The sequence below is a fragment of the Bubalus bubalis genome, chromosome 11 (assembly GCF_019923935.1).
Source record: "Bubalus bubalis isolate 160015118507 breed Murrah chromosome 11, NDDB_SH_1, whole genome shotgun sequence".
Taxonomy (NCBI): Eukaryota; Metazoa; Chordata; class Mammalia; order Artiodactyla; family Bovidae; genus Bubalus; species Bubalus bubalis.
Window position 1 is genome coordinate 57,884,409 of NC_059167.1, and position 27,973 is coordinate 57,912,381.

The 27,973-nt window shown below is 44.5% G+C and overlaps 1 protein-coding gene across 5 annotated transcripts in view; it reads left to right on the forward strand.

Annotated features, from left to right (window-relative positions):
* ZNF609 (zinc finger protein 609) overlaps window positions 1–25,967 on the forward strand; it is a 201,668-nt gene extending 175,701 nt beyond the window's left edge. For 2 of the 5 annotated variants that reach the window (XM_025296497.2, XM_025296501.2), the window contains 7 exons: window positions 15,121–15,208; window positions 15,918–18,258; window positions 19,150–19,516; window positions 21,002–21,177; window positions 21,426–21,642; window positions 22,062–22,140; window positions 22,445–25,967. In XM_025296497.2, the coding sequence (XP_025152282.1) occupies window positions 15,121–15,208; window positions 15,918–18,258; window positions 19,150–19,516; window positions 21,002–21,177; window positions 21,426–21,642; window positions 22,062–22,135 (3,263 nt within the window). In that variant the 3' untranslated portion in view covers window positions 22,136–22,140; window positions 22,445–25,967. The remainder of the gene's footprint in view (window positions 1–15,120; window positions 15,209–15,917; window positions 18,259–19,149; window positions 19,517–21,001; window positions 21,178–21,425; window positions 21,643–22,061; window positions 22,141–22,444) is intronic. The other 3 variants (XM_025296498.2, XM_025296499.2, XM_025296500.2) reach the window with 3 other exon arrangements.
* Window positions 25,968–27,973: the final 2,006 nt, after the last annotated feature.

Below are 27,973 nucleotides of genomic sequence, written 5' to 3' on the forward strand. Positions count from 1 at the left end.
CATGGCTCACTCTCTCAGGTTTCTCAGTTTCTCATGTCATCTTCTCAGTGAGGCTTCTCTTGACTGCCTGTTGTAAAATAGCAACATCCCATTCCTCGCATTCTTTATTCTTTTGCTCCTGTTTCATTTTTCTCCATAGGGCTTACAATATCTAACATATATTTACTTGTTCTCTGTCTCCCATCACTTGAATATAAGTTGTATAAGAGCAAGAGCTGTCAATTCTGTGCATTGCTATATCCCAGATAGTCTGTGCCAGAGTAGATATTCAATTGTTGAAGGGAGTGAGGGAGGTAGGTAGGAGGGAAAGGGAGATTTGCATGTTAATCTGGACTTCCCTGGTGGCTCAGATGGTAAAGCATCTGCCTACAGTGTGGGAGACCTGGGTTCAATCCCTGTTTTGGGAAGATCTCCTGGAGAAGGAAATGGCAACCCACTCCAGTATTCTTGCCTGGAAAAATCCCAAGGACGGAGGAGCCTGGTAGGCTACAGTCCATGGGGTCCGCAAAGAGTCGGACACGACTGAGCGACTTCACTTTCACTTCTGTCCTTTATAGTTGTTGGCAAATTGGGATTGAAACAAGATTTAAAAGCAGCATATAGGTACATACTTCTGTTTCCAGTTGAAAACTTGAGGCTACTGGCAAACTCAATCTCGTGTGACCTCTTCCCCCAACCTCTTTTTCAGTCCCATGAGAGCAAACAGCTGTCCTTGTTTATCTTTGTTCTCCATACTAGTCCAGTGTAGGCTCTTAATATTTTCTCCCAGCCCAGAAATGGACCTTGGTATCTTCTTAGTTATTTTTTTTTAATATGTATATAACTTCAATACTTTCCATAATGCCTGGCAAATAACAGAAGCTCAGTAAATATTTGCTCCATGAAGGAATAAGTTAAATTCTTTGTCGACTTAGGATAAAATACTATCATAGGTTTTCTGTTGTTGTATAACAAATTATTCCCAAAATGTAAGGATCTAAAACTTAAAAACTTTCTGTGGGTCAGCAATTCAAGAATGGCTTAAGTAGCTGATTCTGTCTCAAGGTTGCTCGTGAAATTGCAGTCAGAATGTCAGCTGGACTGCTATCATCTGAAAGCTTATTTGAGGATCACTTCCAAGTTGGCTCACTCACAGGGCTGTTAGCAGAAGGCCTCAGTTTCTGGCCTCATGCACCTCTCCATAGGGTACGCTATTTCGGTGTCCTTATGACACAGTAGGTAACTTCCTCAAGAGAAGTAATCCAAGAAGAAAAAGGTTGCCTTTTATCATCTAGTCTGAGAAGGCTACGTCCACCACATTCTTGTTTGTTATAAGCAGGTAGCTAAATGTAACCCACACTCAAGGTGAAGGGAATTAGACCTCTCTTTTTTTTCCCCATGATATATATTTTTTTAATTGGAAGAAAATTGCTTTACAGTGTTGTGATGGTTTCTGCCATACAACAATGAAAAGCAGCCATAATTAAACATATATCACCTTCCTCGAGCCTCTATCCTCTCCCCCATCCCACCCCACTAGAGCATCACAGAGCATCTCTCTGGACTCCCTGTGTTATGTAGCAACTTCTCACCCGCTGTCTACTTTACGCACGGTAGTGTATCATCCCACTCTTTCCCCAGTGTGTCCACAAGTCTGTTCCCTGTATCTACATCTCCATTCCTTCCCTGCAGATAGGTTCATGAATAACATTTTTTCTAGATTCCATATATATGCATTAATATACAATATATGTTTTTCTCTTTCTGACTTCACTCTGTATAACAGGCTTTTAGGTTCATCCGCCTCACTAGAACTGATTCAGATTTGTTCTTTTTTATGGCTGAGTAATGTTCCATTGTATATATGTACCACATCTTCTTTATCCATTCATCTGTCGATGGACACCTGGGTTGCTTCCATGTCCTAGCTATTGTAAATAGTGCTGTTGTGAACATTGGGTTACATGTTACACTTCTCCTTTCTGAAGGGAAGAATATCAAAGAATTTGTGGTCATATTTTAAAACTTCCACAGTTACTTTGATACTCCAAATTGAATAAAGAGACATTTCCCATTTACAGGAAGTGAGACGGGGTTTCAGAGATGGTGTTATCCTGCCACTTATTTGCTCTTTTCAAGTATATTATTGCCTGTGCGCTTTCCTAAAGGGAAAAACATTTTTGAAATAGTCCTACCAAAATTAATTACTATTTTTACCTTTTTTTGAATAGGTAACACATGTATATGGTACAAAAATTCAACAGTAAAATGAATATACAATGAAAAACAAGTTTCTTTCCCCTGAATTCCAGCCAACCAGTTTCCCTCCATAGGGAAAACCACTAATACCAGTTTATTCATCCTTTAAGAGACCTTCCGTGCACTTATGAACAGATATTTATATGCTTGTTTGTTTTTTACACAGTGGTAGCATACTGTAATTGCTGTTCTGTATCTTGCTTTTTTTTTTGCCTGTATATCTCAGACTTTGTTCCATATCAGTTTGTTGAATAGTTGCTTTGTTCCTTTTAATAGCTGCATAATATCCCATCATGTGGATGTTCAAAAACGTATTTAATTGCTTCTTCATTGCAGCACATTTAGTTTCCCATCTTTTGCTGTCATAAACACTGCTGCAGCAAGCACCCTGTTCATTGTGTACACTGAGAGTATCTGTGGATAAATACCTTCAAGTGGATTTGTTGGGTTAAAGAGTATGTGTTTTTTGAAAGATAATGCCAGATTGCCACCAGGGCTTGAACCAGCTTTATACACCCACCAACAACATATGAATTTCCTGTGCCCCTCTAGGCATAGTAACAGTAGAAACATGTAGAAGTGTTGCCAATAAATAAAGGATTATTATACATATTTTACACTTCAGGCCTGACACTATCCCCTGGCATATGTTGACACCAATTTTTTTTTGGTTTTGAAAGTTTTTTAAATGAAGTATAGTTGATTTACAATGTTGTATCAGTTTCTTATGTATTTGGCTGTGCTAGGTCTTAGTGCAGCACATGGGATCTTCGTTTCATCATGTGAGGTCTTTGGTTGGGGCACATGGGCTCTCTAGTTGTGGCACATGGGCTCTCCAGGTGCGGCGTGAAGGCTCAGTAGTTGCAGCATGAAAGATTGGTTGCCCTGCAGCATGGGGGATCTTAGTTCCCTGACCAGGGACCAAACGCACGTCCCCTGCACTGGAAGGCTGATTCTTAACAGGACTGCCAGGGAAGTCCCATACAATGTAGTGTTAGTTTCTGGTGTTAAAATATTGTTTGTTGATTAACCTCAGGGGAGGTAGACTTTCTCTGTGGAAGTTGACTGAGTTGGTAACCATATCCCAGAGTTTTTAATTCTTTGACAGAATAGAATGCTCCTGAGAGAGAACTTAATACCTGCTGTCAGATCAGATCAGATCAGTCGCTCAGTCGTGTCCGACTCTTTGCAACCCCATGAATCGCAGCATGCCAGGCCTCCCTGTCCATCACCAACTCCTGGAGTTCACCCAGACTCACGTCCATTGAGTCAGTGATGCCATCCAGCCATCTCATCCTCTGTCGTCCCCTTCTCCTCCTGCCCCCAATCCCTCCCAGCATCAGAGTCTTTTCCAATGAGTCAACTCTTTGCATGAGGTGGCCAAAGTACTGGAGTTTCAGCTTCAGCATCATTCCTTCCAAAGAAATCCCAGGGCTGATCTCCTTCAGAATGGACTGATTGGATCTCCTTGCAGTCCAAGGGACTCTCAAGAGTCTTCTCCAACACCACAGTTCAAAAGCATCAATTCTTCAGCGCTCAGCCTTCTTCACAATCAAACTCTCACATCCATACATGACGACAGGAAAAACCATAGCCTTGACTAGACGAACCTTTGTTGGCAAAGTAATGTCTCTCCTTTTGAATATGCTATCTAGATTGGTCATAACTTTCCTTCCAAGGAGTAAGCATCTTTTAATTTCATGGCTGCAGTCACCATCTGTAGTGATTTTGGAGCCCAGAAAAATAAAGTCTGACACTGTTTCCCCATCTATTTCCCATGAAGTGGTGGGACTGGATGCCATGATCTTCGTTTTCTGAATGTTGAGCTTTAAGCCAACTTTTTCACTCTCCACTTTCACTTTCATCAAGAGACTTTTTAGTTCCTTTTCACTTTCTGCCATAAGGGTGGTGTCATCTGCTTATCTGAGGTTATTGATATTTCTCCCGGCAATCTTGATTCCAGCTTGTGTTTCTTCCAGTCCAGCATTTCTCATGATGTACTCTGCATAGAAGTTAAATAAACAGGGTGACAATATACAGCCTTGACGTACTCCTTTTCCTATTTGGAACCAGTCTGTTGTTCCATGTCCAGTTCTAACTGTTGCTTCCTGACCTGCATACAAATTTCTCAAGAGGCAGATCAGGTGGTCTGGTATTCCCATCTCTTTCAGAATTTTTCACAGTTTATTGTGATCCACACAGTCAAAGGCTTTGGCATAGTCAATAAAGCAGAAATAGATGTTTTTCTGGAACTCTCTTGCTTTTTCCATGATCCAGCGGATATTGGCAATTTGATCTCTGGTTCCTCTGCCTTTTCTAAAACCAGCTTGACTATCTAGAAGTTCACGGTTCACATATTGCTGAAGCCCGGCTTGGAGAATTTTGAGCATTACTTTACTAGCGTGTGAGATGAGTGCAACTGTGCGGTAGTTTGAGCATTCTTTGGCATTGCCTTTCTTTGGGATTGGAATGAAAACGGACCTTTTCCAGTCCTGTGGCCACTGCTGAGTTTTCCAAATTTGCTGGATTGCTTTAATGTTTTATTGAAGTATAACATAAATAAATGCATAAATATTAAGTACATGATTTGATGACTTTTTACATATTTATATGGCTGTGTGACCACTACCTATATCCAAAATTAGAACATTACCAGTTCCCCTTGAGGATTCTGTCATGCCCTCTGCAGTCAATACCATCCCAAAAGGTAACCACCATTCTGATTTCTACCATTATAGATGAGTTTTCCTATCTTGAAATGTGATCACAGAGTATGTACTCTTGTTTGGCTTCTTTCACTTAACATCATGTCTGTGAGATTCATCCATTACGTGGTGTGTAGCAGTAGTTCATTCTTCAGAGCTTTATAGTATTACATTATGAATATACCATAATTTATCCATTCTACTTTTTACAGACATTTGTGTTATTTCTAGTTTGGGACTATTATGAGTGAAGCTGCTATGAAGATTCTTTTACATGTCTTTTGTTAAATATGAGTTCTTGTTTCTGAGAATTGCTGGGTCATAGATTTGTTGTTGTTGTTCATTGCTCAGTTGTGTCCAACTCTTTGTGACCCCATGGACTGCAGCATGCCAGGCTTCCCTGTCCATCACTATCTCCCAGAGTTTGCTCAAACTCATGTCCATCAAGTCAATGATGCCATCCAACTGTCTCATCCTCTGTTGCCCTCTTCTCCTGTTCTCAGTCTTTCCCAGCATCAGGGTCTTTTCCAATGAGTTGGCCCTTTGCATCAGTTGGCCAAAAAAGTATTGGAGTTTCAGTATCAGCATGAGTACTTCCAATGAATATTCAGGACTGATTTCCTTTAGGACTGACTGGTTTGATCTCTTTGCTGTCCAAGGGACTCTCAAGAGTCATCTCTAACACCATAGTTCGAAAGCATCAATTCTTTGGAGCTCAGCCTTCTTTATGGTCCAACTGTCACATCCGTACATGACTACTGGAAAAACCATAGCTTTGACTATACGAACCTTTGTCGGCAAAGTGATGTCTCTGCTTTTAATACACTGTCTAGATTTGTCATAGCTTTTCTTCCAAGGAGCAGGCATCTTTTAATTTCATGGTTGCAGTCACCAGCCACAGTGATCTTGGAGCCCAAGAAAATAAAGTCTATCACTATTTTCAGTGTCAGAGGTTGGGTCATAGGGTAGATTATGTTTAGCTTTACAAGATCTGCTTAGAAATACATGAGTTTGGTAGAAATAAAATAGCTTTCCAGAGTGCTTTTACCAATATATACTCCCACTCAGCTAAAATTTTTTTCTACCAGGTAAATAATATCTGAAATGGCATGCCTTATATTTCTTGCCTTGTATTTTCTTTAGCTTAAGTCTTTCATCATTGGTAAGAATCCATAGGAAATAATATATTATTAGTCATTTATACTTTTAAGTGCTTGAGTTTCACAGCCTTTCACAGAATCACAGAATTTTAGAGGTCTAGTCCTGTAACAAAGGAAGATAAAGTAGCTTGCCCAGAATCATACAGTTGGTTACTAACTCAGGTGAGTACAGTAGATGCTTATTCAACTCACAAAATAAACCATTACTGTATTCAAACACTAGTAAGACTCCCACTATGTATAAGAATGGAACTACTAGTAAGTTTTTCTTTTATTGACTTAAATAAAACTGCCAAATATTGCTCCAGCAAAGAAGTGTTCATTCAGGACAGACAGAAATGCAGTTTGGGGTCTGCAGCTGTGATGAGCCACATGCAAGTCCCCATATGGCAAGGGAAGGAAAACACTTTTATAGATGGGAAATGGAAGTTGGGGAGCTAAAGAAAACAAAGAAACCCTGATTGAGTCCTTGCCAGGAAAGAAGAGGATACATTCTTCTTCCTTTTGGGCTCTGCTGTTATCACAGGGCATAAGAACACCTTCAAGTCTTGCAGTTCTACTTAGGGTTTTGCTTATTAATTTTTTACACATCCCCCCTCCCTTTTAATCAAGATCTTTCTCTGAAAGTATCACTGACCAAAAGTCAGTTTAGGTAGTTTGAGTAGGTTTTTGTCTCTCAGTGCCAAGAAGGACCTTTCCTGGGTGTAAGGTCTCCAGAGGGAAAGTACAGATTAGAAACCTATTTGCAGTTACATCCTAGTGACAAGGGAAGGCAGAAGGGAGAATTCACAATCACATCTTATCTAAAGTCCATATGTTATCAAGATCTTAAACATTTCAGATCATCTGAAGTGTTATGTCAAATAATCAGAGGTTTGGCAGTAAACTTGCAATAGGGCTGGTCCAGGTGTCTTGGGAAAGCTGGCTCAGTGGATGTTGTTGCTTCATTTCTGGGAAATCTTCATTTTCAGATAACCAGATACTGTGAGGTCCTCAGGGTTTGCTGCTTTTTTCACTTGTATCACATGATTCCCCAAGAGTCTGTTCCTTGGAGTTAGGTGGTACAGGAGTTGGTGGTGCCTGATAGGGGCCTTTGCAGTGAGGTATAAGAGAGTTCTTTCCCAGTAGATGAAATCTCCAGGTTGCTGGGTGTAATGCTTACAGTCTTCACCTTCCCCAGGGTGCACTGTGAAAAAGACTGCGCTATCAAAGCGTGGTGATTTTTAATAGAAGCAGTTAGGCCTCTGCAATATTGGACTATCTCTCCTTTTATTGCTTGTGGGTCAAAAGAAGCAGGAGCCAAGTGCATCGGACATCTTATTACTATCTCAAAGGGTGAGAGTTTATGACTTCTAAAAGGGGTAGATCTGAAATATGGAAGGACTAACAACAACAGTTTTAGCCAAGGATTTGGAGGGCCTCCAACAATTTTGCAAATTGAATCTTAAAAAAAAAAATGTGTGTGTATTTATTTGGCTGTCAGGTCTTAATTGCAGCACAGGGATCTCTGATCTTCACTGTGGCATGCAGGGTTTAGTTGCGACACAGGGAATCTGGTTCCCTGAACAAGGATTGAACCTGGGCCCCCTGCTTTGGGAGCAAGGAGTCTTAGCCTCTGGACCACCAGGAGGCATGCATGAGTGCTCAGTTGCTCAGTCATTGACAACTTCATTTATGACCTCATGAACTATAGCCCACCAGGCTCCTCCGTCTATGGGATTTCCCAGGCAAGGATACTGAAGTGGGTTGCCATGCCCTCCTCCAGGGGATCTTGCTGACCCAGGGATTGAACCCACATCTCTTGCATCTCCTGCATTGGCAGTTGGGTTCATTACCACTGGCCACCTGGGAGGCCCTAGTTAGAGAGCTAAAGGTGCTTAAAGTACTTAAATTTGTAACAATTTCATTTCCAATGTCCTGACTCTTTGCAATAGTATCAGAAACTGGGGGATTTGGGTTTTGTTTAGGAGCCTTCATTTGCTGGATTTGAAGATTAAGAATTTTGGTGGTCTCCCATTTAGTCATTCATTTAGTGTGCAAGAGAGCTAGTTTGTCATATTAAATCTCAAGTGGACAGTTTCCCATTCTATTGTGGTCCTTTTTAGTAGAAGGGAAAGCTCCCGGTTCAGCTCATTAATAAACATAGAGTTGAAAATTTCTCAGGTGGCATCAACATGTTAAGGAAGACCAGAATTTTTTTTTTAATTTGAATTTGACTTAATATTTATGAACAGATTCACCAGATTTTTCTGTGCAAACCTGAATTTTGTTTCGATTAACAGGCTTTGAAAAAGCCCTAGGAATTGCTCAGTGAAGTTGCTTAGCAATAGCTCAAACCTGATCATATAGTAAGTTAGTGGGCTGGTCTCCCAGTCATTATTCTAGAGACATTTCAGGATTTTCCCAATTAGAAGTTTTCCTCCAGTGCTGGGCGTAGCTTTCACCAACATGTATATGAACTAGCTAATTTAAGCCAGGGAAACCTGTTTGGTAAATTTGAGTGATTATATTAAATTGCTCAGCAAATCTGTGAGGATCTTCCATTACTTTGGGAAAATCTTTGACAATGGCTTACAGTTCAGTATAAGGGAATATAAGAAATTAGAGGTTTAACCTCTGAATCCTGCTCAGAAGGCTTAATTTTAAAGGGACAGGTTTTAACAATTTGAGAAGAACAGGGAACTGGGAGAGTTTCAGAAATGGGGTAAGTTCCAGGAGAAAATCTGTATGAGGGAACCAAGGACATGGAGGAGGCACAGGCAGTATAGAAGGGAGGCACAGAGGCAGAGTCTGGCCCCAGGAAACCAAGGGACAGAGACAAGATGGTGCTGAGGGTGGAGGGTAAAGGTTGGTGCTGGAAACAGACATTTGAGTCATTAGATGTGAAGAAATAACAGCAAAAGGTACTGAAGAAAAGCAAGCAGAACAGCAAGAAGAAAATCAGGCCAGAGTGGTATCCTTGTCCTGAAGACCAAATGAAGAAAATGTTTCAAGAAGGAGATGATGAAAGACTTCCCTAGTGGCTCAGTGGTAAAGAATCTGCCTACTAATGCAGGAGACACGGGTTCAATCCCTGGTCTTGGAAGATCCCTGGAAGATGCCAAGGAGCAACTAAGCCCGTGCACCACAACTATTGAGACTGCGAGCCCTAGAGCCTGTGCTCTCCAACAAGAGAAGCCACCGTAATGAGGAAACTGCACATGACAACGAAAAGTAGACTCAGCTCTCTGCAACTAGAAAAAGCCTGAGCAGCAGTGAAGACCCAGCAGAGTCAAAAAATAAAAGTTTAATAAAAAAGGAGAGTGGTCAACTGAGATGATTGGATGACATCACCTATTCAATGGACATGAACTTGGGCAAACTCCAGGAGATGGTGAGTGACTGGAAGGCCTGGCATGCTGCAGTCCATGAGGTCACAGAGTTGGACACGACTTGGTGACTGAACAGCAACTGAGCAGGCAGGAAGCTACTAGATCCCTGAGAGAAAGAATATACTTAGTGGAAATGGTGACAACGAGGGCTCTGGAGGTAAAATTTGCTTTTCCAGCTATTGCGCCAATATCAGTCTTGATTGCACAACTGTTTTGAACTGTCCTCTGAAACAAAGTAGTGCTGCTTTGGCATCAAGTTGTCTTAACACTGTCACTCCTGTGACTTGGGGGAACCTGACTGCTGCCTCATACCTAAGTCATTTCCCCTTTACTGTGTTCCCGTGTTGATCACCTTTAAGAAGGGAGAATACTCAACACTCTAAAACTTAATAATGGTTAATGAGATTATGTCTGTGAGGTCCATGGTAAATACGCAGATAACTACCTAGAGAAACACAAAGCAATACTTCTACTTTTAGCATTATTATTATCTTTAAATATGCCAAGCCTTTCCTTATTTTGTGAACACTTATTCAAAATAGGGAACTTTCTCAAATGAAAACCAATTTTTCTCTTTCTCTTCAGCCTCTTTGCTGCCCTATAGTTAGCCCCTAATAGTGAAACTAGGTCTGTTAAGTGTTATTTTCTGCTTTTTCCTTCCTGTCCTCTTATTCACCCAGCTGTCTCAAGCCAGAACCTTGTAGGAAGAGAGTTATATTTCAGAAAACTGTTTGCTCTGACATTTAAACAAGCTTCCATTTTGTTTTTCCATATTAGAATTTTTTCTCTTCCCGTTGTCCACTTCCAGCACTCTGTCTGACCTGTCATCTTTTCAGCTCATTCATTATTGTTAAGGTTTGCAGATTATACCAGTGGAAGGAGACAGATTTATAAACGTGTGTTCCTGGCCAGCTGTTTCAAGAGGAGGAATAACATTCTTATTATTATTGTATACCTGCTCTCTGTATACAGCTGTGCTCATCTGCCCTTGTTAATGAGGCACCTACTTCGAAGTCTTACCTTGTCTAGAAATAAATGGATTCTGCTCCTATTCAAATTGGTTATCCGGTAATCAGATCAGGTTATCACTGGGAAGAGACATCCATATGAATTCACTTTGCTAACAGCCAGAGAGAATTTAGCCCAATTGCTTTCTTAGGAGGTCTGTCTGTGTATATGCACACACACACATACACACACAGAGCTGAATCACTTTACTGTACACTTGGAACTAACACAACATTGTAAATTATACTTCAGTTTAAAAAATAAATATATGAGAGGAAAAAAAAGAAAATGGTTAAAAAAAAAAAAATCCAATTGACTAAACCAAAGTTCTTTCCTGCCCTGATTTCATTAGATTGAGATTTTCTATTAGGATAATCTTTTTTTTTTTTTTTCAGCTGCCTTGTCTGTTCTGGTTATATGATAGAGCATTCTAAAATATGATTCCAAAGAGAACAGGAGCATTAAAAAAGTACCCTTGATAAGGAATGACTGTTACTTACAGTCATTTAAATTTTTAAAAAACTCAATACATTGGATAAATTCTATCCTGTATGTTGTAGTCAAAGAAAATATTATAAGTTGCAAAAATCAGAAACAAAGTGAAAAGAATATGAAAGATCAGTATGAGTCCTTAGGAAAAAAAAATAATGAAAGAAATGGCAGAAATTTAAAATACAATAGTAAAAGTGAAAATTTGCTAGAAGATGAAGGAAATCCCTTAGCATCAAAAGACAAAGAAATGGGAAGTAGGTTGGAAAGATAAGAGGATTAGTCTAGAAGGTCCAAATAGGAGTTCCAGTAAGCAAGAACAAGCAACAAGTGTAACTAATAAGAAGACAAAATTAACAAGGATGTGCAAGATTTGAAAACCATTTATCATCAACTTGATCTGTACAGGCCACCCAGCAACTGCAGAACATACATTTTGAAATATTCTTTTCAAGTGCCCATGGGATATTCTTCAAGATAGGCCATATTTTATACCTAAATTGATTCTCCTTAAATTTAAGAGGATTGAAGTCATATATAGTATGTTCTCTAACTACAGTAGAATTATATTAGAAATCAGAAACAAAAAGATAGTTGGAAAATTCCCAGGTATTTGAAAATTTGACAACACTTCTAAATAAACCCAGAATTTAAAAAAAAAAAAGGGAAACTAGAAAATGTTTTGACCTGAATGATAATAAAAACATATTAAAACTTATGAAATGCAACTAAAGTGGGCTATGAGGGTAATTGATACCTTCAGTGCTTATATTAGAAAAGAAAAAAAGATCTAAAACAGGTGTTGGCGAATGTTTTCTATAAAGGGCTAAATAGTAAATATTTTAGGCTTTGAGGGCCGTATCGTCTCTATGACTCACACTCAGCTCTGTCCGCCTTGAGGTGTGAAATCAGGCATAGACAGTGGATAAATGAATAAATGTGGCTATGTTCCAATAAAACTTTTATTTCTGAGCAATATCTGAATTTCATATAATTTCAGATGACATAAAATATTATTCTCTTTATCATTTTTTTCTACCACTAAAAATGTAAAAACCATTCTTAGCTTGTTAAAGATACCTTTAAAATATTTCATGGTAGAATGTTCATGACCTTGTGATAAGACATAAAAATCACAAACCATAAAGGAAAAGCTTAATATATTTTACTTCATTAAATATAAAACTAACCAAAAATAATTTAGAATTAAGGCAAAGCAAACAAACAAAAAGTCCATGTCAGGGAATTCCCTGGAGATCCAGTGGTTAGTACATCACTCTCGCTGACAAGGGCCCACGTTCAATCCCTGGTTGGGAAACTTAAGAAATCATTAAGCCATGCAGTGTGGCCAAGGGAAAAAAAAAAAAAAGGCAAACCAAACAAAAAAAGTCCATGTCAGACATTTTATACCACGTTAAATTCCAGATGGATGAAAGAGTCAAATATAAAAATTCAAACCATAAAAATACTAGGAGAAGCCATAAGAAAAAAAAAAAAAACTGTTAATGAAGTGATGGACTGGGGAAAGCCTTTGGAAATATGACAAAAATTCTGAAGCCATAAAAGACTGATAAATCGAACAACCTAAAAGTAAAGAATTTCTGCATAGCAATAACCACCATTAACAAATAACCAATATTTGTTTTTGCGACCCCATGGACTGCAGCACGCCAGGCTTCCCTGTCCATTGCCAACTCTCGGAGCTTGCTCAGACTCAGGTCCATTGAGTCAGTGATGCCATCCAGCCATCTTATCCTCGGTCATCCCCTTCTCGTCCTGCCTTCAATCTTTCCCGGCATCAGGGTCTTTTCCAATGAATCAGTTCTCCCCATCAGGTGGCCAAAGTATTAGAGCTTCATCATCAGTCCTTCCAATGAATATTCAGGACTGATTTCCTTTAGGACTGACTGGTTGGTTCTCCTTGCAGTCCAAGGGACTCTCAAGAGTCTTCTCCAACACCACAGTTCAAAAGCATTAATTCTTTGGCACTCAGCTTTCTTTATGGTCCAGCTCTCACATCCATACATGACTACTGGAAAAACCATCGCTTTGACTAGACAGACCTTTGTGGGTAAAGTAATGTCTCTGCTTTTTAATACACTGTCTAAGTTTGTCATAGCTTTTCCTCCAAGGAGCAAGCATCTTTTAATTGCATGGCTGCGGCTACCATCTGCAGTGATTTTGGAACCCAAGAAAGTCTCTCACTGTTTCCATTGTTTCCCCATCTATTTGCCATGAAGTGATGGGACCGGATGCCATGATCTTGGTTTTTTGAATACTGAGTTTTAAGCCAACTTTTTCACTCTCCTCTTTCACTTTCATCAAGAGTTTCTTTAGTTCTTCTTCGCTTTCTGCCATAAGGGTGGTGTCATCTGCATATCTGAGGTTATTGATATTTCTCTTGGCAATCTTGATTCCAGCTTGTGCTTCATCAAGCCTGGCATTTTGCATGATGTACTCTGCATATAAATTAAATAAGCAGGGTGCTAGTATACAGCCTTGACATACACCTTTCCCAATTTTGAACCAGTCCATTGTTCCATGCCAAGTTCTAACTGTTGCTTCTTGACCTGCATACAGGTTTCTCAGGAGGCAGGTAAAGTGGTCTGGTATTCCCATCTCTTTAAGTATTTTCCACACAGTCACAAATAAGAAAAGACTATAATTCAGTAGAAAAATGAGCAAAGGATATGAACAGACACTCCACTAAAAAGGAAATACAGATGTTTCATGCAGGTATCTTGTAATGAAATGATATACAAACTGATAATAAAAAACATGACATTAAAAGTACATAAAACACTATTTGTCTCCTATCAGACTGGCGAAACCAAAAAAGTCTGAGAACACTGTATTGCCAAAGGGAAAGAATAACAAGTGTTCTCATGCACCAATGGGTTTATAAATTAGTACATCCTCTTTGAGGAAAAATTGGAAGTATTTATGAAAAATCCAAATACAAATACTCTGTAAGTAGCAGTTTTACTTATGGGAATTTACCTTACAGACATATTCTATAATATGTAACATAAAAGCATGTGTTCAAGATTAGTTATTCAGCGTTATTTGTAGTTGCAGAAGAGTGAAGCAACCCAAATGTTCATCAACAGGGAAGTGGTCAAATCAATGATGGTACAGTTTGAAATCATGCATATGCAGCCATTGAAAAGAATGAAGTAGTTCTATGTGTGATCATATAGAATGATCCAAAATATATGGTTACATGGGAAATGTGTATAATATTGGTGTACACTGCTACCATTTGAGGAAGAATATATAAACATATTTGCTTATAAATATATAAACTACCTCTAGAGGAATACATGGATATCCATGGATGTTTCTGAGTAGGGGACCTGAAAAGCTGAAGAATAGTGACAGGAAGAACACTTCATTTTATCTTGGGTTTGTTTGCTCTTTTTTTTTTTTTTTTGGCTACCTTTTAAATTTTGGAATGTGACTGTATTATTTATTCAAAACCATTTTAAAATAAAATGAACATGTCAGGAATGTTCATTATGATGTCATTTAGAGTGAAAATGTGCAAGAAACATCTAAATTTCCATCAATAGGATGTATAAATTGTGGTCAAGTCATGCAGTGACATACTTGAGCACCGTTAAAACAAATGGGTTAAGCTCTTCATGTCAACACTGATATATCTCAAATTTGTAATGTTAAGTGAGAGAGGTAAGTTATACAACCAGCATGATCCCATCATTGGCAGGTTTGAAAATATAGTCAACAATGCTTTTCAGCTATGATATTTTGTTCTTTAAAAAAGAAATTTGTTGCAAGTATAGCATAAAATCTTATAAATCCAATGAACTGGTACATGGGCACATGAGCTTTTTAAGTTAACCTTTGTATTTTTTAGTGTATTTGAAATGCATAGTTTTTTAAAAGTTAGGAAAATGTACCTTAACTGGACCTTGGAATCTTTGCAAATGTTCCCATCCTAAGGGCCCCTGGTAGTGTTGTAGGCAGTTCCCGTGGAACTATCCCAGCCTAATGCTGTTTGGCCCGTTGGGACATACAGCACCCCCTAAACCCTCCTACAAGAGCTAGAAAGCTACTCAGACGGAAAACACTCTTCTCAGTGGCCAGCAGCGTTCCTTCTGTGTGTATCTGAGTCTTCTTGTCTTTCAGGGATGTTAGTGGTGAATGTAACGTGGAGAAACAAGACTTACGTAGGTACACTTCTTGACTGCACACGGCACGATTGGGCACCCCCAAGGTAAGCACGCTACAGCCTCTGTCTGAACCACCCTTATCAGTAATCTCTCATACCTTTATCTTGTTAGAGTTGGATAGCTTTTAAAGGACACTCAGCTTTTAAAGGACAGTATGGTATAAAAACAAAGGAAGGCATCGTATTCATCTGGCATTCAAGAAGAATAAATCAGTTAGGTGTTGGTTTGGGTAGGAACGGTGAGGAGATCCTGTTTAAGCCTTTATCTAGAATGACTGAATTCTGGCTTCTACCTAAAGTCATCTCGAGACAAAGGTCAGAATCTGACTGTGGGGGAACAAGCATTCATTGATGATGTTTTTTGATAGTAGCTATCTCTCAGAAGTTAAAACTCAAGAACATTTTCAGTTTCATAAGCTCCTTTAGACAATCTGGATTTCACAGAGATCTTTCAAGTTGCAGTTGGCCATAAGACTGATATTTCTGTGAATTTCAGCTAGTTCCTATTATTAATTTCCAGTTCATCAGGGTTGGGGGAACCCAATCTCAGGGAATAATGTATAGCTACATGAGGTAACATCCTAGGAGCTCACCAGTAATGCAGTTAGCATGTTTTCAGAAGTTTCTTTAACAAATGATATTCATCGAAAATGATAGTTACCATTTGGACAGTTCTTCTGGAGGCTGCAGCTAACCTGGTTTGAAGGTAGCTTCTTTTCTTAATAATATCTTGTTGTGTTTGTCATTTGCCAAGGTTCTGTGACTCTCCCACCAGTGACTTGGAAATGCGCAATGGTCGGGGTAGAGGCAAACGCATGCGTCCCAACAGTAACACGCCTGTCAATGAGACAGCCACAGCCTCTGACAGCAAAGGGACCAGCAGCAGCAGCAAAACCCGAGCAGGCGCCAATAGCAAAGGCCGTCGGGGCAGCCAGAATTCTTCAGAACATCGTCCACCTGCCAGTAGCACCTCCGAGGATGTCAAGGCCAGCCCTTCCTCTGCTAATAAGCGGAAAAACAAACCCCTTTCAGACATGGAGCTGAATTCTAGCTCAGAGGACTCCAAAGGGAGCAAACGTGTCCGTACGAATTCCATGGGCTCAGCCACTGGCCCCCTCCCTGGGACCAAGGTGGAACCCACTGTTCTAGACAGAAATTGTCCTTCCCCAGTCCTGATTGATTGTCCCCACCCTAACTGCAACAAAAAGTACAAGCACATCAATGGACTTAAGTACCACCAAGCTCATGCCCATACAGATGACGACAGCAAGCCAGAAGCAGACGGAGACAGTGAGTACGGAGAGGAGCCCACCCTCCATGCAGATCTCGGGAGCTGCAATGGCGCATCTGTCTCACAGAAGGGTTCCCTATCCCCTGCCCGGTCAGCTACCCCCAAAGTTCGGCTCGTGGAGCCCCATAGCCCTTCTCCTTCAAGCAAATTCAGCACAAAAGGCCTCTGTAAGAAAAAGTTGAGTGGGGAAGGGGACACAGATCTCGGGGCCTTATCCAATGATGGCTCTGATGATGGACCCTCAGTAATGGATGAAACAAGCAATGATGCTTTTGATTCTTTGGAAAGGAAGTGTATGGAAAAGGAAAAATGTAAAAAGCCCTCTAGTTTGAAACCTGAAAAGATTCCTTCCAAAAGTTTAAAGTCAGCCCGGCCCATCGCCCCTGCCATTCCCCCACAGCAAATTTATACCTTCCAGACAGCCACCTTCACGGCAGCAAGCCCAGGCTCCTCCTCAGGCTTGACCACCACTGTGGTCCAGGCCATGCCCAACAGCCCCCAACTGAAGCCCATTCAGCCCAAGCCCACTGTGATGGGAGAACCTTTCACAGTCAACCCTGCCTTGACTCCAGCCAAGGACAAGAAAAAGAAAGAGAAAAAAAAGAAGGAATCTTCAAAGGAACTTGAAAGTCCTCTGACCCCTGGGAAGGTATGTCGAGCAGAAGAAGGCAAAAGCCCATTCAGGGAATCATCCGGAGATGGGATGAAAATGGAGGGCCTCCTGAATGGCTCCTCAGACCCCCACCAGAGCCGACTGGCCAGCATCAAGGCAGAAGCTGACAAGATCTACAGCTTCACAGACAATGCTCCCAGCCCTTCAATTGGAGGCAGTAGCCGCCTAGATAGCACTACCCCTACCCAGCCCATGACCCCGTTACACGTAGTGACCCAGAATGGAGCTGAAGCCAGCTCAGTCAAAACCAACAGCCCTGCATACTCTGACATTTCTGATGCTGGGGAGGATGGAGAGGGCAAAGTGGACAGCGTCAAATCCAAGGACCCTGAACAGCTGGTCAAGGAAGGGGCCAAGAAAACTCTTTTCCCCCCTCAGCCACAAAGCAAAGACTCACCATATTACCAAGGCTTTGAAAGTTACTACTCTCCAAGCTACGCACAGTCCAGCCCAGGGGCTCTGAACCCCAGCAGCCAGGCAGGAGTGGAGAGCCAGGCTCTGAAGACAAAAAAGGATGAGGAACCTGAGACCATAGAGGGAAAAGTGAAGAATGATGTCTGTGAGGAAAAGAAGCCTGAGCTGAGCAGTTCCAGCCAGCAGCCCTCCGTCATCCAGCAGCGTCCCAACATGTACATGCAGTCCCTGTACTACAACCAGTATGCCTATGTGCCGCCCTACGGCTACAGCGACCAGAGCTACCACACCCACCTCCTGAGCACCAACTCCGCTTACCGACAGCAGTACGAAGAGCAGCAGAAACGGCAGAGCTTGGAGCAGCAGCAGCGAGGACTGGACAAGAAGGCCGAGATGGGCCTGAAGGAGCGGGAGGCAGCCCTCAAGGAAGACTGGAAGCAAAAGCCGTCAATTCCACCAACTCTCACTAAGGCCCCCAGCCTCACGGACTTGGTGAAGTCAGGACCCAGCAAGGCGAAGGAGCCAGGGGCGGATCCTGCCAAGTCAGTCATTATTCCCAAGTTAGATGACTCCTCCAAACTCCCCAGCCAGGCCCCAGAAGGACTTAAAGTAAAGCTGAGTGAGGCCAGCCACCTAGGCAAGGAGGCTTCTGAGGCCAAGACAGGTGCCGACTGTGGCCGACAGGCAGAGGTGGATCCAATACTCTGGTACCGACAGGTAACTGTTTTGGAAGGAAATGGAAATACTGTTGGATAGTCTTTCTCTCTTCCTCATAAATCAGGGCCGTCCTTGTGTAGGGAATCAACATAGTACAGATAGCAGGAGAAGAAGTCTATAATGTTAGGGATTCTTTACCTTTGTAAATCATTTTAATGTTTTTTTAAAAGCACTTTTTACACCAGTGAAAGAGGTTTTTCCCATTTAACAAGCGAGGCCCAGGTAAGTTAGCTTGATTTGTCTGGAGGTACTCAAGACTTCACCAGCAGAGCCAGAACCGGAACCAGGTATCTAGTGAAGCCTAATCATGTCTCGTCCGCTGTGTGGTTCCCACGGAATGAGGAAGGGTGGTCTCTCCAGTTTTTAAAGTAGGCGGAAGCACACCACTCAGACTGAATTACTCTCGATAAGATTTTATAGGCAGAGTTAGAACTAAGAGCTTGGTCTTACTTGTTTCTCTGTTCATGAGGCTTAGGAAGGCCCCCTTTGGTGCTGCAGTTAGCCCGCCCTCCCTGAGCGGAGCGGCTCCTACAGCTCCCTGCCCCCAGACTTGCTCTGAAGAAGGGAAACCACCTCAGTATCCTTGGAGCAGTAACAGCTTCTTCCAGTCACTCCCCTCAAATGCTTGTTTTCTCATAGAGAAGACCCCCCCAGTGGATTTTCCCTATCTTTCCCCACTTTTATAGTCTTTTGTTGGGGGGAGGGGACAGGCATTTAAGCAGGGGGGACCATACTTGATTTTGAACGAAGATCAGTAGAGGCCAAGATCCCGCAGTGCCCCAGGAGTCTGGTATTGTCTGCTCTGCACTGGTGTTTCTATTGGGACCTTGGGCTTGAAATCTCTCTCTGTCTTATCTGTACAACACTCACATCATTCTGTGATTGTTGCAGGAAGCAGAGCCCCGGATGTGGACATATGTCTATCCTGCCAAGTACTCGGACATCAAGCCAGAGGATGAGCGGTGGAAAGAGGAGCGGGACCGCAAACTGAAGGAGGAAAGGAGTCGGAGTAAGGACTCTGTTCCCAAGGAGGATGGGAAGGAAAGCACAAGCAGTGACTGCAAGCTGCCCACATCAGAGGAACCCCGCCTTGGGGGCAAGGAGCCCCGACCCAGTGTCCACGTGCCTGTGTCCTCCCCTCTCACGCAGCACCAGCCCTACATCCCCTACATGCACGGCTACTCCTACAGCCAGTCCTATGACCCCAGCCACCCCAGCTACCGTGGCATGCCCGCCGTGATGATGCAGAACTACCCAGGTACAGTACGCAGCCCAGCTGCTGCTCCGGTCACTGGGAAGGGAAACGAAGCAGATTTCAAATCCAGTTTTCTTGCTCAGCTTTCTTGCTAAGGCTACTGAGGCTCAGGTAGATGGTAACTCTGATGTGAATGTGGAATTGTGGTCACTCCAACCCTGAGCTCCTTGAGTGACCCCTGCTTACAGTCTGTGGGACCATGCCTTCCTCCCTTGCACCAGGTGGAGGGTTGACTCTGCAGTCAGTTTTCGTAGATAACTGAAGGCGAAACCCTATCTACCAGAGGCATCTTCCCTCAGCTGGGATTTTCCAAACACATACTTTAAGGACTTAACCACTGGCGGTCCAGCTGTTAAGACTCTGCTTCCACTGCAAGGGGGCATGGGTTCCAGCTTGGTCAGGGAACTAAGATGCCTTGGGGTATGGCCAAAAGAAAACCACATACTCTATATTTTGCCGTGTGCTAGACACTGGGGGGAATATAAAAGAAATAGAGAAGACTACTCCAGTCCCCTCAAGGAGCTCACAACTTAATTGCAGCAGGAGAGACACATGGAACAAAGTAAAATTCACATCAGGAGAATGCATGTATTCATTTGCAAGATCATGTTTAGCATAAAGTTAGCAGGCAGTCAGGGAGGGGAGGTCCAGTGAGGGAAAGGTTCAGTTTGGGAAAAATAAGCTCTTATACTGCCATGAAGTATAGAGGAGGGGAGGGCAGCACAGAGTAGGAGTTTAAGTGTTTTTGAACTAGTCAGAAGAAAATGCTTCCTTTACTCACTTATCTCTGTTGCCTGAAGAGCCCTTCTTTCACTTTTTGGAGCTCCCACCTCACTGTAGAAAAGCAGCTCAAACAGTCTTGATAGTGACGTTTTAAGGCAGATTCTAAATAGGACATGTGAGCTTTTCAAACAGAAATAGGAAATTGTCTCTTCCTGCAGTATGCCTTTCTCCTGTTACCCCAGTCCTTCTGTATAAAAACAGTAGTTCCATTTGATGAGCACTTGCTGTAGGCCAGGCATTGGACTGTGTGATTCATGTACGTTATCTCACTTAATCCTGTCACCCTATGAAATCAGTATTAGTATCTTCATGTTGATGGTCAAGAAGTTGAACCTCAAAAGGTTAATTTGAGCTAATGAACTTGTTCATTTGTTCAGAGGTACCCAACTGGTAAGTCTCAGAGGTTAGATTTGAGCCCGAGGACATGACTTCAAATCCAGTAACCTTTCTAATCCTATGACTGTAGCACCTCTTGGAGATGAATCTGAGACTTGAGCTCTAAGGAAGTTGATTCCCCAGAAACTGAGGGCCATGTTCCCAATATCCCTTAGCTGTCTGCCTCCAGAGCTAAGTAAAGGAAGGACACACTCTCAGCCTGAAGACACTGTGGTGGAGCGTCCCTCAGCCTGAGCCTTGCCAGGCTCGCTCAAGCGGAGTCTCTCCTGCCTCTCCCATCTCTCTGACTGCTTTATTTCTCTCTCCCAGGTTCCTACCTGCCTTCCAGCTATTCTTTCTCCCCATATGGCAGCAAGGTCTCGGGGGGTGAAGATGCTGACAAGGCCCGAGCCAGCCCCAGCGTCAGCTGTAAATCCAGCTCAGAGTCCAAAGCCCTGGACATCTTGCAGCAGCATGCCAGTCACTACAAGAGCAAGTCTCCCACGGTAAGGGACGCGCAGAGACACTGGCCATTGTCAGAGACCAGGAAGGGTAGAGCCAGGGTCTGGGAGAAGGTGGGCTGGCTCGAGTCTCAACAACAGTGTGGTGTGGCCGACCTGACCTGAGCTCCCCCGGGCACCTCCTTGATTCTTGGGTGTCCTGCATCTCTAAGGAGTCAAAGTGTGGGCTCGGGGCATCTTGCTTTCGTGTGTGTGCCTCACAGTAGAGCTTTTGTGTCTGCTTTCCTTTCCAGATAAGTGATAAAACTTCTCAGGAGAGAGATCGGGGAGGCTGTGGGGTGGTTGGGGGTGGTGGCAGCTGTAGCAGCGTCGGGGGAGCAGGCGGGGGTGAAAGGAGTGCTGACCGGCCCCGCACCTCCCCTTCTCAGCGCCTGATGTCCACGCACCACCACCACCACCACCTGGGGTACTCACTGCTCCCAGCACAGTACAACTTACCCTATGCAGCAGGTAAGCCTCGTCTCCCCACTGCCATCCAGGAGCACTGCCATAGCAGGGGCCCTGGCAAGAAGCCCCTCCTCCTTTTCTTACCCTTGAGCCTCCAATCTGTCCAGAATCCTAGCCTCCTGCAGACAATCAGTATAATCATAACATTTACTTCCTCCCTTGGAGCTCAGGGATTCTCAAACTCCTCCAGAAAATTGACTTTGATATTCAGAAGAATAAGGAGCAGGTGTTCCCACAGCCAAAGAGTAACAAGCAACTGAAAAATAGAGCCTGACTGTCTATCCCCAGCTGCTATATCTGGCCAAGTATCAGATTTTCTTCTGTCAGCACCCCAAAACTCAGTGGAGCTAGGCATTGAAGAAACTCCTCCCAGCTGGCAGAGAGAGCAAGTGCTGCACTAACCTGTCCTCCTCCTCACTCAGGGCTTTCTTCTACAGCCATTGTTGCCAGCCAGCAAGGCTCGACTCCTTCACTCTACCCACCCCCCCGGAGGTGAGAATGGTGAGTAACTTTTTAACTCAGAGAGACAACACAGAGACAGCAGGGATATAGTTGATACCTGGATCACAGAATCCCTGTGGAGCCTCAGTGAAGGCCATCTCTGGGCTGCGGTCTGGAAATGGAGCAGCCCAGGCCAAGCCTCTTGTTTAAGTTTCCCGGGAGCCTCCGAGAGGGGCTGTGGCCCTGCGCCTCCCCTAGGGACCAGGACCGGCCTCCCCTGCAGCTCATTTTCTTGGAGCGCCACCTTGTGGTGCTCTTACCAGCCGGTTGAGCACCCGGTTTTCTGTCCATGTTTCCCTTGCAGAACACCAAGTGCCCGGATCAAGTCAGCCTCACGGCCCGGACTGGCTTACCCAAGGAGGTGCTGGAGGTGCCGTTTAGACATCAGTTAAATGGTGTTGATCATCCTGTTTGCCGTTCCCACCATGACTGAAGGCAGACCCCCGGACTCCCCGACCCTCCCTCTTCCTCAGGAGCTGGAAAGCTGGTACTTAGCAAAAATATTTATTCTCTTGGCCACGGCCGTGACTGTCGTGGCCTCTGTGGAGATGAAGGCACGGGGAGCGACCAGGGGAACATGGCCTCAGCCCAGAGAAGCCACTGCTCCGTTCCCCAAGCCCCAGTCAGCCACCGGAGCAGCACCAACCCCCAGGGAGGGCCCCCCAGCACTGGGCAAGGTCTGAAGACAGCACAGCAGCCATACCCCTCACCATCATTACCACCATCACCAGACCCTGCATCTCCCCAGTGGTTTGGGCCCTGGGAACTGGCAGCACGTGGAGGAATTAGAATCTCAGGAAAGAAATTAGGGGCTGTTTTCTCTGCAGTTGTGAAAACAAGGTCTTCAAACGTGAAGACTTTTCCCCTCTCACATGAGCACATGTAAACGCTCAGAGCCCAGCCTGGAAAGGGAGACCAAGGCATCTGCCCACCGTGGCCTTGGGCTGCCTGTCAGGCAGAGGACCGGGGTCCCAAGGCCAGCACCGGCCTCCCCGGGGATTCCAGGCGAGAGCTGGAGCATGAACGGAGTCTGTGAACAAGACGCTGCATCCCACCAAGTCCTGCTGCTGCTTAGCCTCCCCCTTGCCCTTTCCTCATCTCCCTCCCGACCCCTTGGTGCCTTTCCCAGGGGCATCTCATCTCTCTTCTTCTTTTCCACTGCTTGGCTTTTAAGACTCAGGCAGGTAAAATCGTATTCCCCCAGCATGGGGAGCTTTGGAGTCTGCTGGGAGGCAGGCCCTGGGACCGCCTAGCCCTCTAAGAGATGTCCTGTCCAAGCAGCCATCCAAGTGTCGGCCTCATCAAGGGGTCTGATTCTGTCCAGCCCAGTTTCTCTGTACACAACCACATGACTTCCTATAGCTCAGCCTGTAGCCCCACGCGTGCCAATATGAGCCGTGTTTCTTTGTAACACACGTTTTTGTTTTAGGGAACACTGCACCTTGGAGGGCGTCCGTCTGTCCTGTAGACCCTAGGACAACACATGCAAGCCATTACTCGTCAGAGCCACTGGGTATAGTCAGTGGAGCTGTGCTCTGAGGCAGAGGCAGTTCTCTGCTCTCCTTAGAAATGCAGTCCAGTCCAGGCTTTATGCTGTTTGTCCTGGGAAAGTGACAATGATCTGGTAGCTTTACTACAGTCGCTTCTTCCCCAAGGTGTGGGGAGCTTTAGCTCTTACTTTGTTTTTGAGATATCATCCCTTTGTCCTCCTCTCCTGTCTTTCCTTGACCCTCTGGATTGAGAGATGAAGACTTACAGACACCAACCTAGGTTAGAGACGAGTCTTTGTGACCAGAGTGCCAAAAATGACCATTTAAGAGCAGGGACTTGGCTCTGACAGTGTGGGGCATGGATATGGAAGACAGTAAGCACAACGCCCAGCAGAGGCTGCTTTCCAAGATCCCCGGAGCCCTATTCTAGAGAGGCTTAGGGTCTTTTGCCCAAGAGGGGCCCCTCTGATCTATAGACCTTTCCTCTAGGTTCCCATGTCCTTGTTTTTGTTCAAGTTGAGTTCTAAGCCCTCTCCCAAGCCCTGCTGACTTAGACCTCTTAGTAGGCCCTTGAGCAGCCTCCCTGTCCCCCTCAGTCCTTCTGCACCCCCCCCCGCCCCCCGCTGTCCTTTCGGGCCGTGCTCTGAGCAGTGACTTCCCTTTTACCCATGGAAGTCATCGGTGTGGACACCTTCACCCCACCTCGCCTGAGTTGTCCCCACCCAAAAGATGGCTCTGAATTTCAGCCTGCTCATGCCCTCCCAGCTCCTGTTGGGTGGAGTCATGGGCCCATCTCTGTTCCTGTTTGTTTTTAAATATTGTTGTGTGTTTTGTATCTGTGGCGCTGTCTTACAGCGTGCTCTGTACATATTGTGAAGAAACCGTTTGGAATAATTTTCTTTTCCGTTGGGCAGGCATAGCCCGGGATTCCTGCCCTTTCCACTTTGTTCTGTAACAGAGAAGAGGAACTTCTGTATTAGCAGGGCAGCCTTGGGTTCTGCAGAAGGGAATAGCTTTTTTTCTCTTTTTCTCCCCCTTAAAAAACATTTGGCTTTTTGATCCTTACATCCTGAAAAGCAGGAGCTGAGCTGCCCAGAAGAGCAGGTGAGAGCATCGATGGCAGAACAGCACTGCCCTTTTCCTGATCCTCCTGGTCCCTGACCCTTGCCAGGCCCGTCGTCCCCCCCTGAAGTAACATGAAGCAGCAGCAGTGACGGGTGAAACAGAGCCTTGAGGAGCACTGAGTGAAGGGCTTGCTGTCCACCTCTAGCCTCTCCCCCTGGGGAGGAGGACCACAGGTGGGGAACCCATGGCACTGGCAACCCAGTCATAGGGATGAGACTCTGAAGGATCCCCACCCCACTTCACCCCAGCAAAGGCTGGACGAGTTTGCTGCTAAGGGCCGAGGTCACCAGACCAAGGTTCTGTCTGAGCTATCCCTGGCCCAGTTCTCTTGACAGGCACGGCTCATCCGAGCCCCACAGAGAAGCTGGAGGGAGGCAGCCTCGTGCCCAAGTAGGACATCCAAGGCTTGGAGACCTGCTCTTTAGGACTCAAATCTGCTTCCTTCTCATTTAAGTTGTGCCAGTTCCCTTCATCCCCTTTCCTTGCCTGTACATGTATGTATACATGTATATTTCCTTCTCTTACCTCACCCCCTCCACATATCTCAAGGTCAACGGACCACATGCAGAAGGCTTAAAAGGGCACCCATGAAATGAAATGATGCTTCTTGAATCTCTTCTCTCCAGGCTCCAAGGTGGGGGTGGGAGGGCTTGGTCTTGGGAGCGGGAGGAAAAGGCTACAGAAGGGCTAGTGTCATTGTATATGGGCCACTTGTTATCCCACACACCTTATCACCATCTCAAGTGTCTACTCCGATGCCCCCAAGATTCAACTGGGCAGCTAGCTGGCCCCCTAATTCTGGGCCTTCGTTATTTGTTTTATTATTAGGGCATCCCAGGAAGCCTTCTGCTGATCCTCTGCCATGGGCCCCTCCTGGGATCGAGCCCCTCCCAGGCCCCGTCCCCAGCCCCTCCTGCCCCAGCCCACCCGCTTGCCTTGGTGCTCAGCCCCCCATTGGGAGCAGGTTGGGGCGAGCTGGAGGCCCGGGCTGGAGGGGCAGTGTTGCTGTTCATAGCTTTTGTTCCATTGGCGTTGCTCTGTTGGATTTAATTTCAGTCTTCCTGATTCTTCCCTTCTGTAAAGTGTACATTACCAAGTTCCTTGTTTTTTTATATATATATATAAATATATATATATACAAACTGTACTCTTTTTGCCTTTGTACATTCAGGCAAGAAGAGAAAATAAATCTTTTTAAGAGACAATCACAAATCTGTGAGGGCTGCTGGTTATTTATCCCGGAGTCTGCTGCTGAGCTGCCTCGCCCCTCCTCATCTTCCACCTTCCCTCAGCTCCCTGATCTTCCGGTCCTGCTCCATACGTACCCTCAGCTCCACCTTCCCTGGCTGATGGCATGCTGTTGAGTCCAGTGTCCAGACTATATGCCCTGCAGCCCTTCCCTGGCCTGGCCGCGGGCTTTCCCAGGAGCTTTATCCTGGGCCCTGGCCTCTCCTGTCGCCCCGCGCCAACCATCCCGCCCCCATGGATCCCATTCACCAAAGTGGCTTTGGACACTCACCAGTGAGTGGCTTTCACACTCGCTGTGAAACTATGCAGCTGGGAGCTAAGAGTTTGCACTACTTAAACCTGCCTGGGAGTTAGACGATTTTTAGGAATGAGTGGGAAACTGAACACTCCCCTAGATGCTTGTCGCCAGAGTTGCTCTGACTAGAGCCCAGAGCATCATGCTTGGCCGGTGGACTGCATCAGAACAAGGGCTACGGGCTTATGGGTCAAGAGCATTTGATCAGAATTTCAAAGGGCAGTACATTCAGAAAGGCAGCCCAACCAAACCATTGTTCCACCTCTTGAACTTTCTCCCTTCCAATTTCCTCCTCCTCCTCCCCTTTTTTCCCTTTCTCTCTCCTTCCTTTTCTTAATTGGCTTTGGAACTGAAGTATATTTTTAAATTATTTGTTGTATTTATTGAATAAAGTTTTTAATGTCCCTGTTTTTAAATTTAGACTTAGTTTGCCTTTCACATATCTCCCCTTCCAGCTCCACCCTCCCACTCCCAAGATACTTCACCTTCTAAGTTGTTTTAATTGGAGTGCAGAATTTGGATACCGTATTTCTGTCCTGCCAGTGGTCTCATCTAGCAAAAGTGCTTTTATTTTTGAAAGAGAAATAAAACAGTTGAGTGCCCAGGTTTCCAATTCAGCCTGACTCTGGTTGTTACTGAGGATCTGCCAGCAGATGGCAGCAAAGTCCCAGGTGTGTTTCCTGTCCACTCGGCTAGCTTTGCCATTGTCAGCCGTCACATGGTTTCCCATACTTGTAATGACTTTACAAATGACTTGTACTTTATGTTATTTCTAGGGATTATCTGCTCAGTGGAAGACATTTTCAAAGTCCTTCACATTTCAGTTGAATTCATCTCTAGGCCCAGACTTTTTTTTTTTTTTTTTTTTTGGCTGCACTGCACAGCATGTGGGATCAGATCCCTGACCACAGATCGAACCCATGCCCCCCGGCAGTGGGAGCGCAGATTCCTAACCGCTGAACCACCAGGGAAATCCCTAGGCCCAGACTTTCTCTACTAATACCACGTGGGATGGAGGTGTTGAATTCACTTCTTTTCATAAATGTTATATAGGGTCCAAGGTTAATGACTTGGTCCAGTATGAAAACACAAGCTGCACACAGAACAATGTGAAAATGCACCAAAGACTCAGAAAGAAAATAAGGACAGCTACAGTTCAACAGTAAGGAAATAGTTCTAACATCGTAGGAGGTGGAAGAACATGCCCAGTACTTCCTTTGGGAAAACAAGCAAAAGGAAAAAAAAACACTAGTAAAGCCTTGAGAGACTAAGGCCACACAGGTGAGGAGGACTGTCCCCCTCCAGCGCCACTGAGAGGTGGCTCAGCAGGCCAGCGGTACAGGGGAAGGGCAGCCGTGCCTTAGGGCCCTGGGCTCCAGGAGAGCACTGTCTTCCTAGGGAAGGTGAGTTCCGCTTCCTTCAGACGCTCCCAGGAACGGGAATGTCAGGCAGCTCTGTGTGAAAGCCAGAACCCAGTTTCAGGACCTGGCCTTCTAGACAAAAAGAAGTTGGGTGCTGGTATGTCTAGCCTCTATTCTGGATGAAGCTCTGTACATACCTGTCTCGAGGAGGCTCCAGCATTCTGTCCCAGACTCCTAGCAACCCCTTGCTTCGCGTTGTAATGTGGCCCCAGAGACCTCAGCCGTTTGTCCTGATGCAAGGTGGCTTTTTTTCC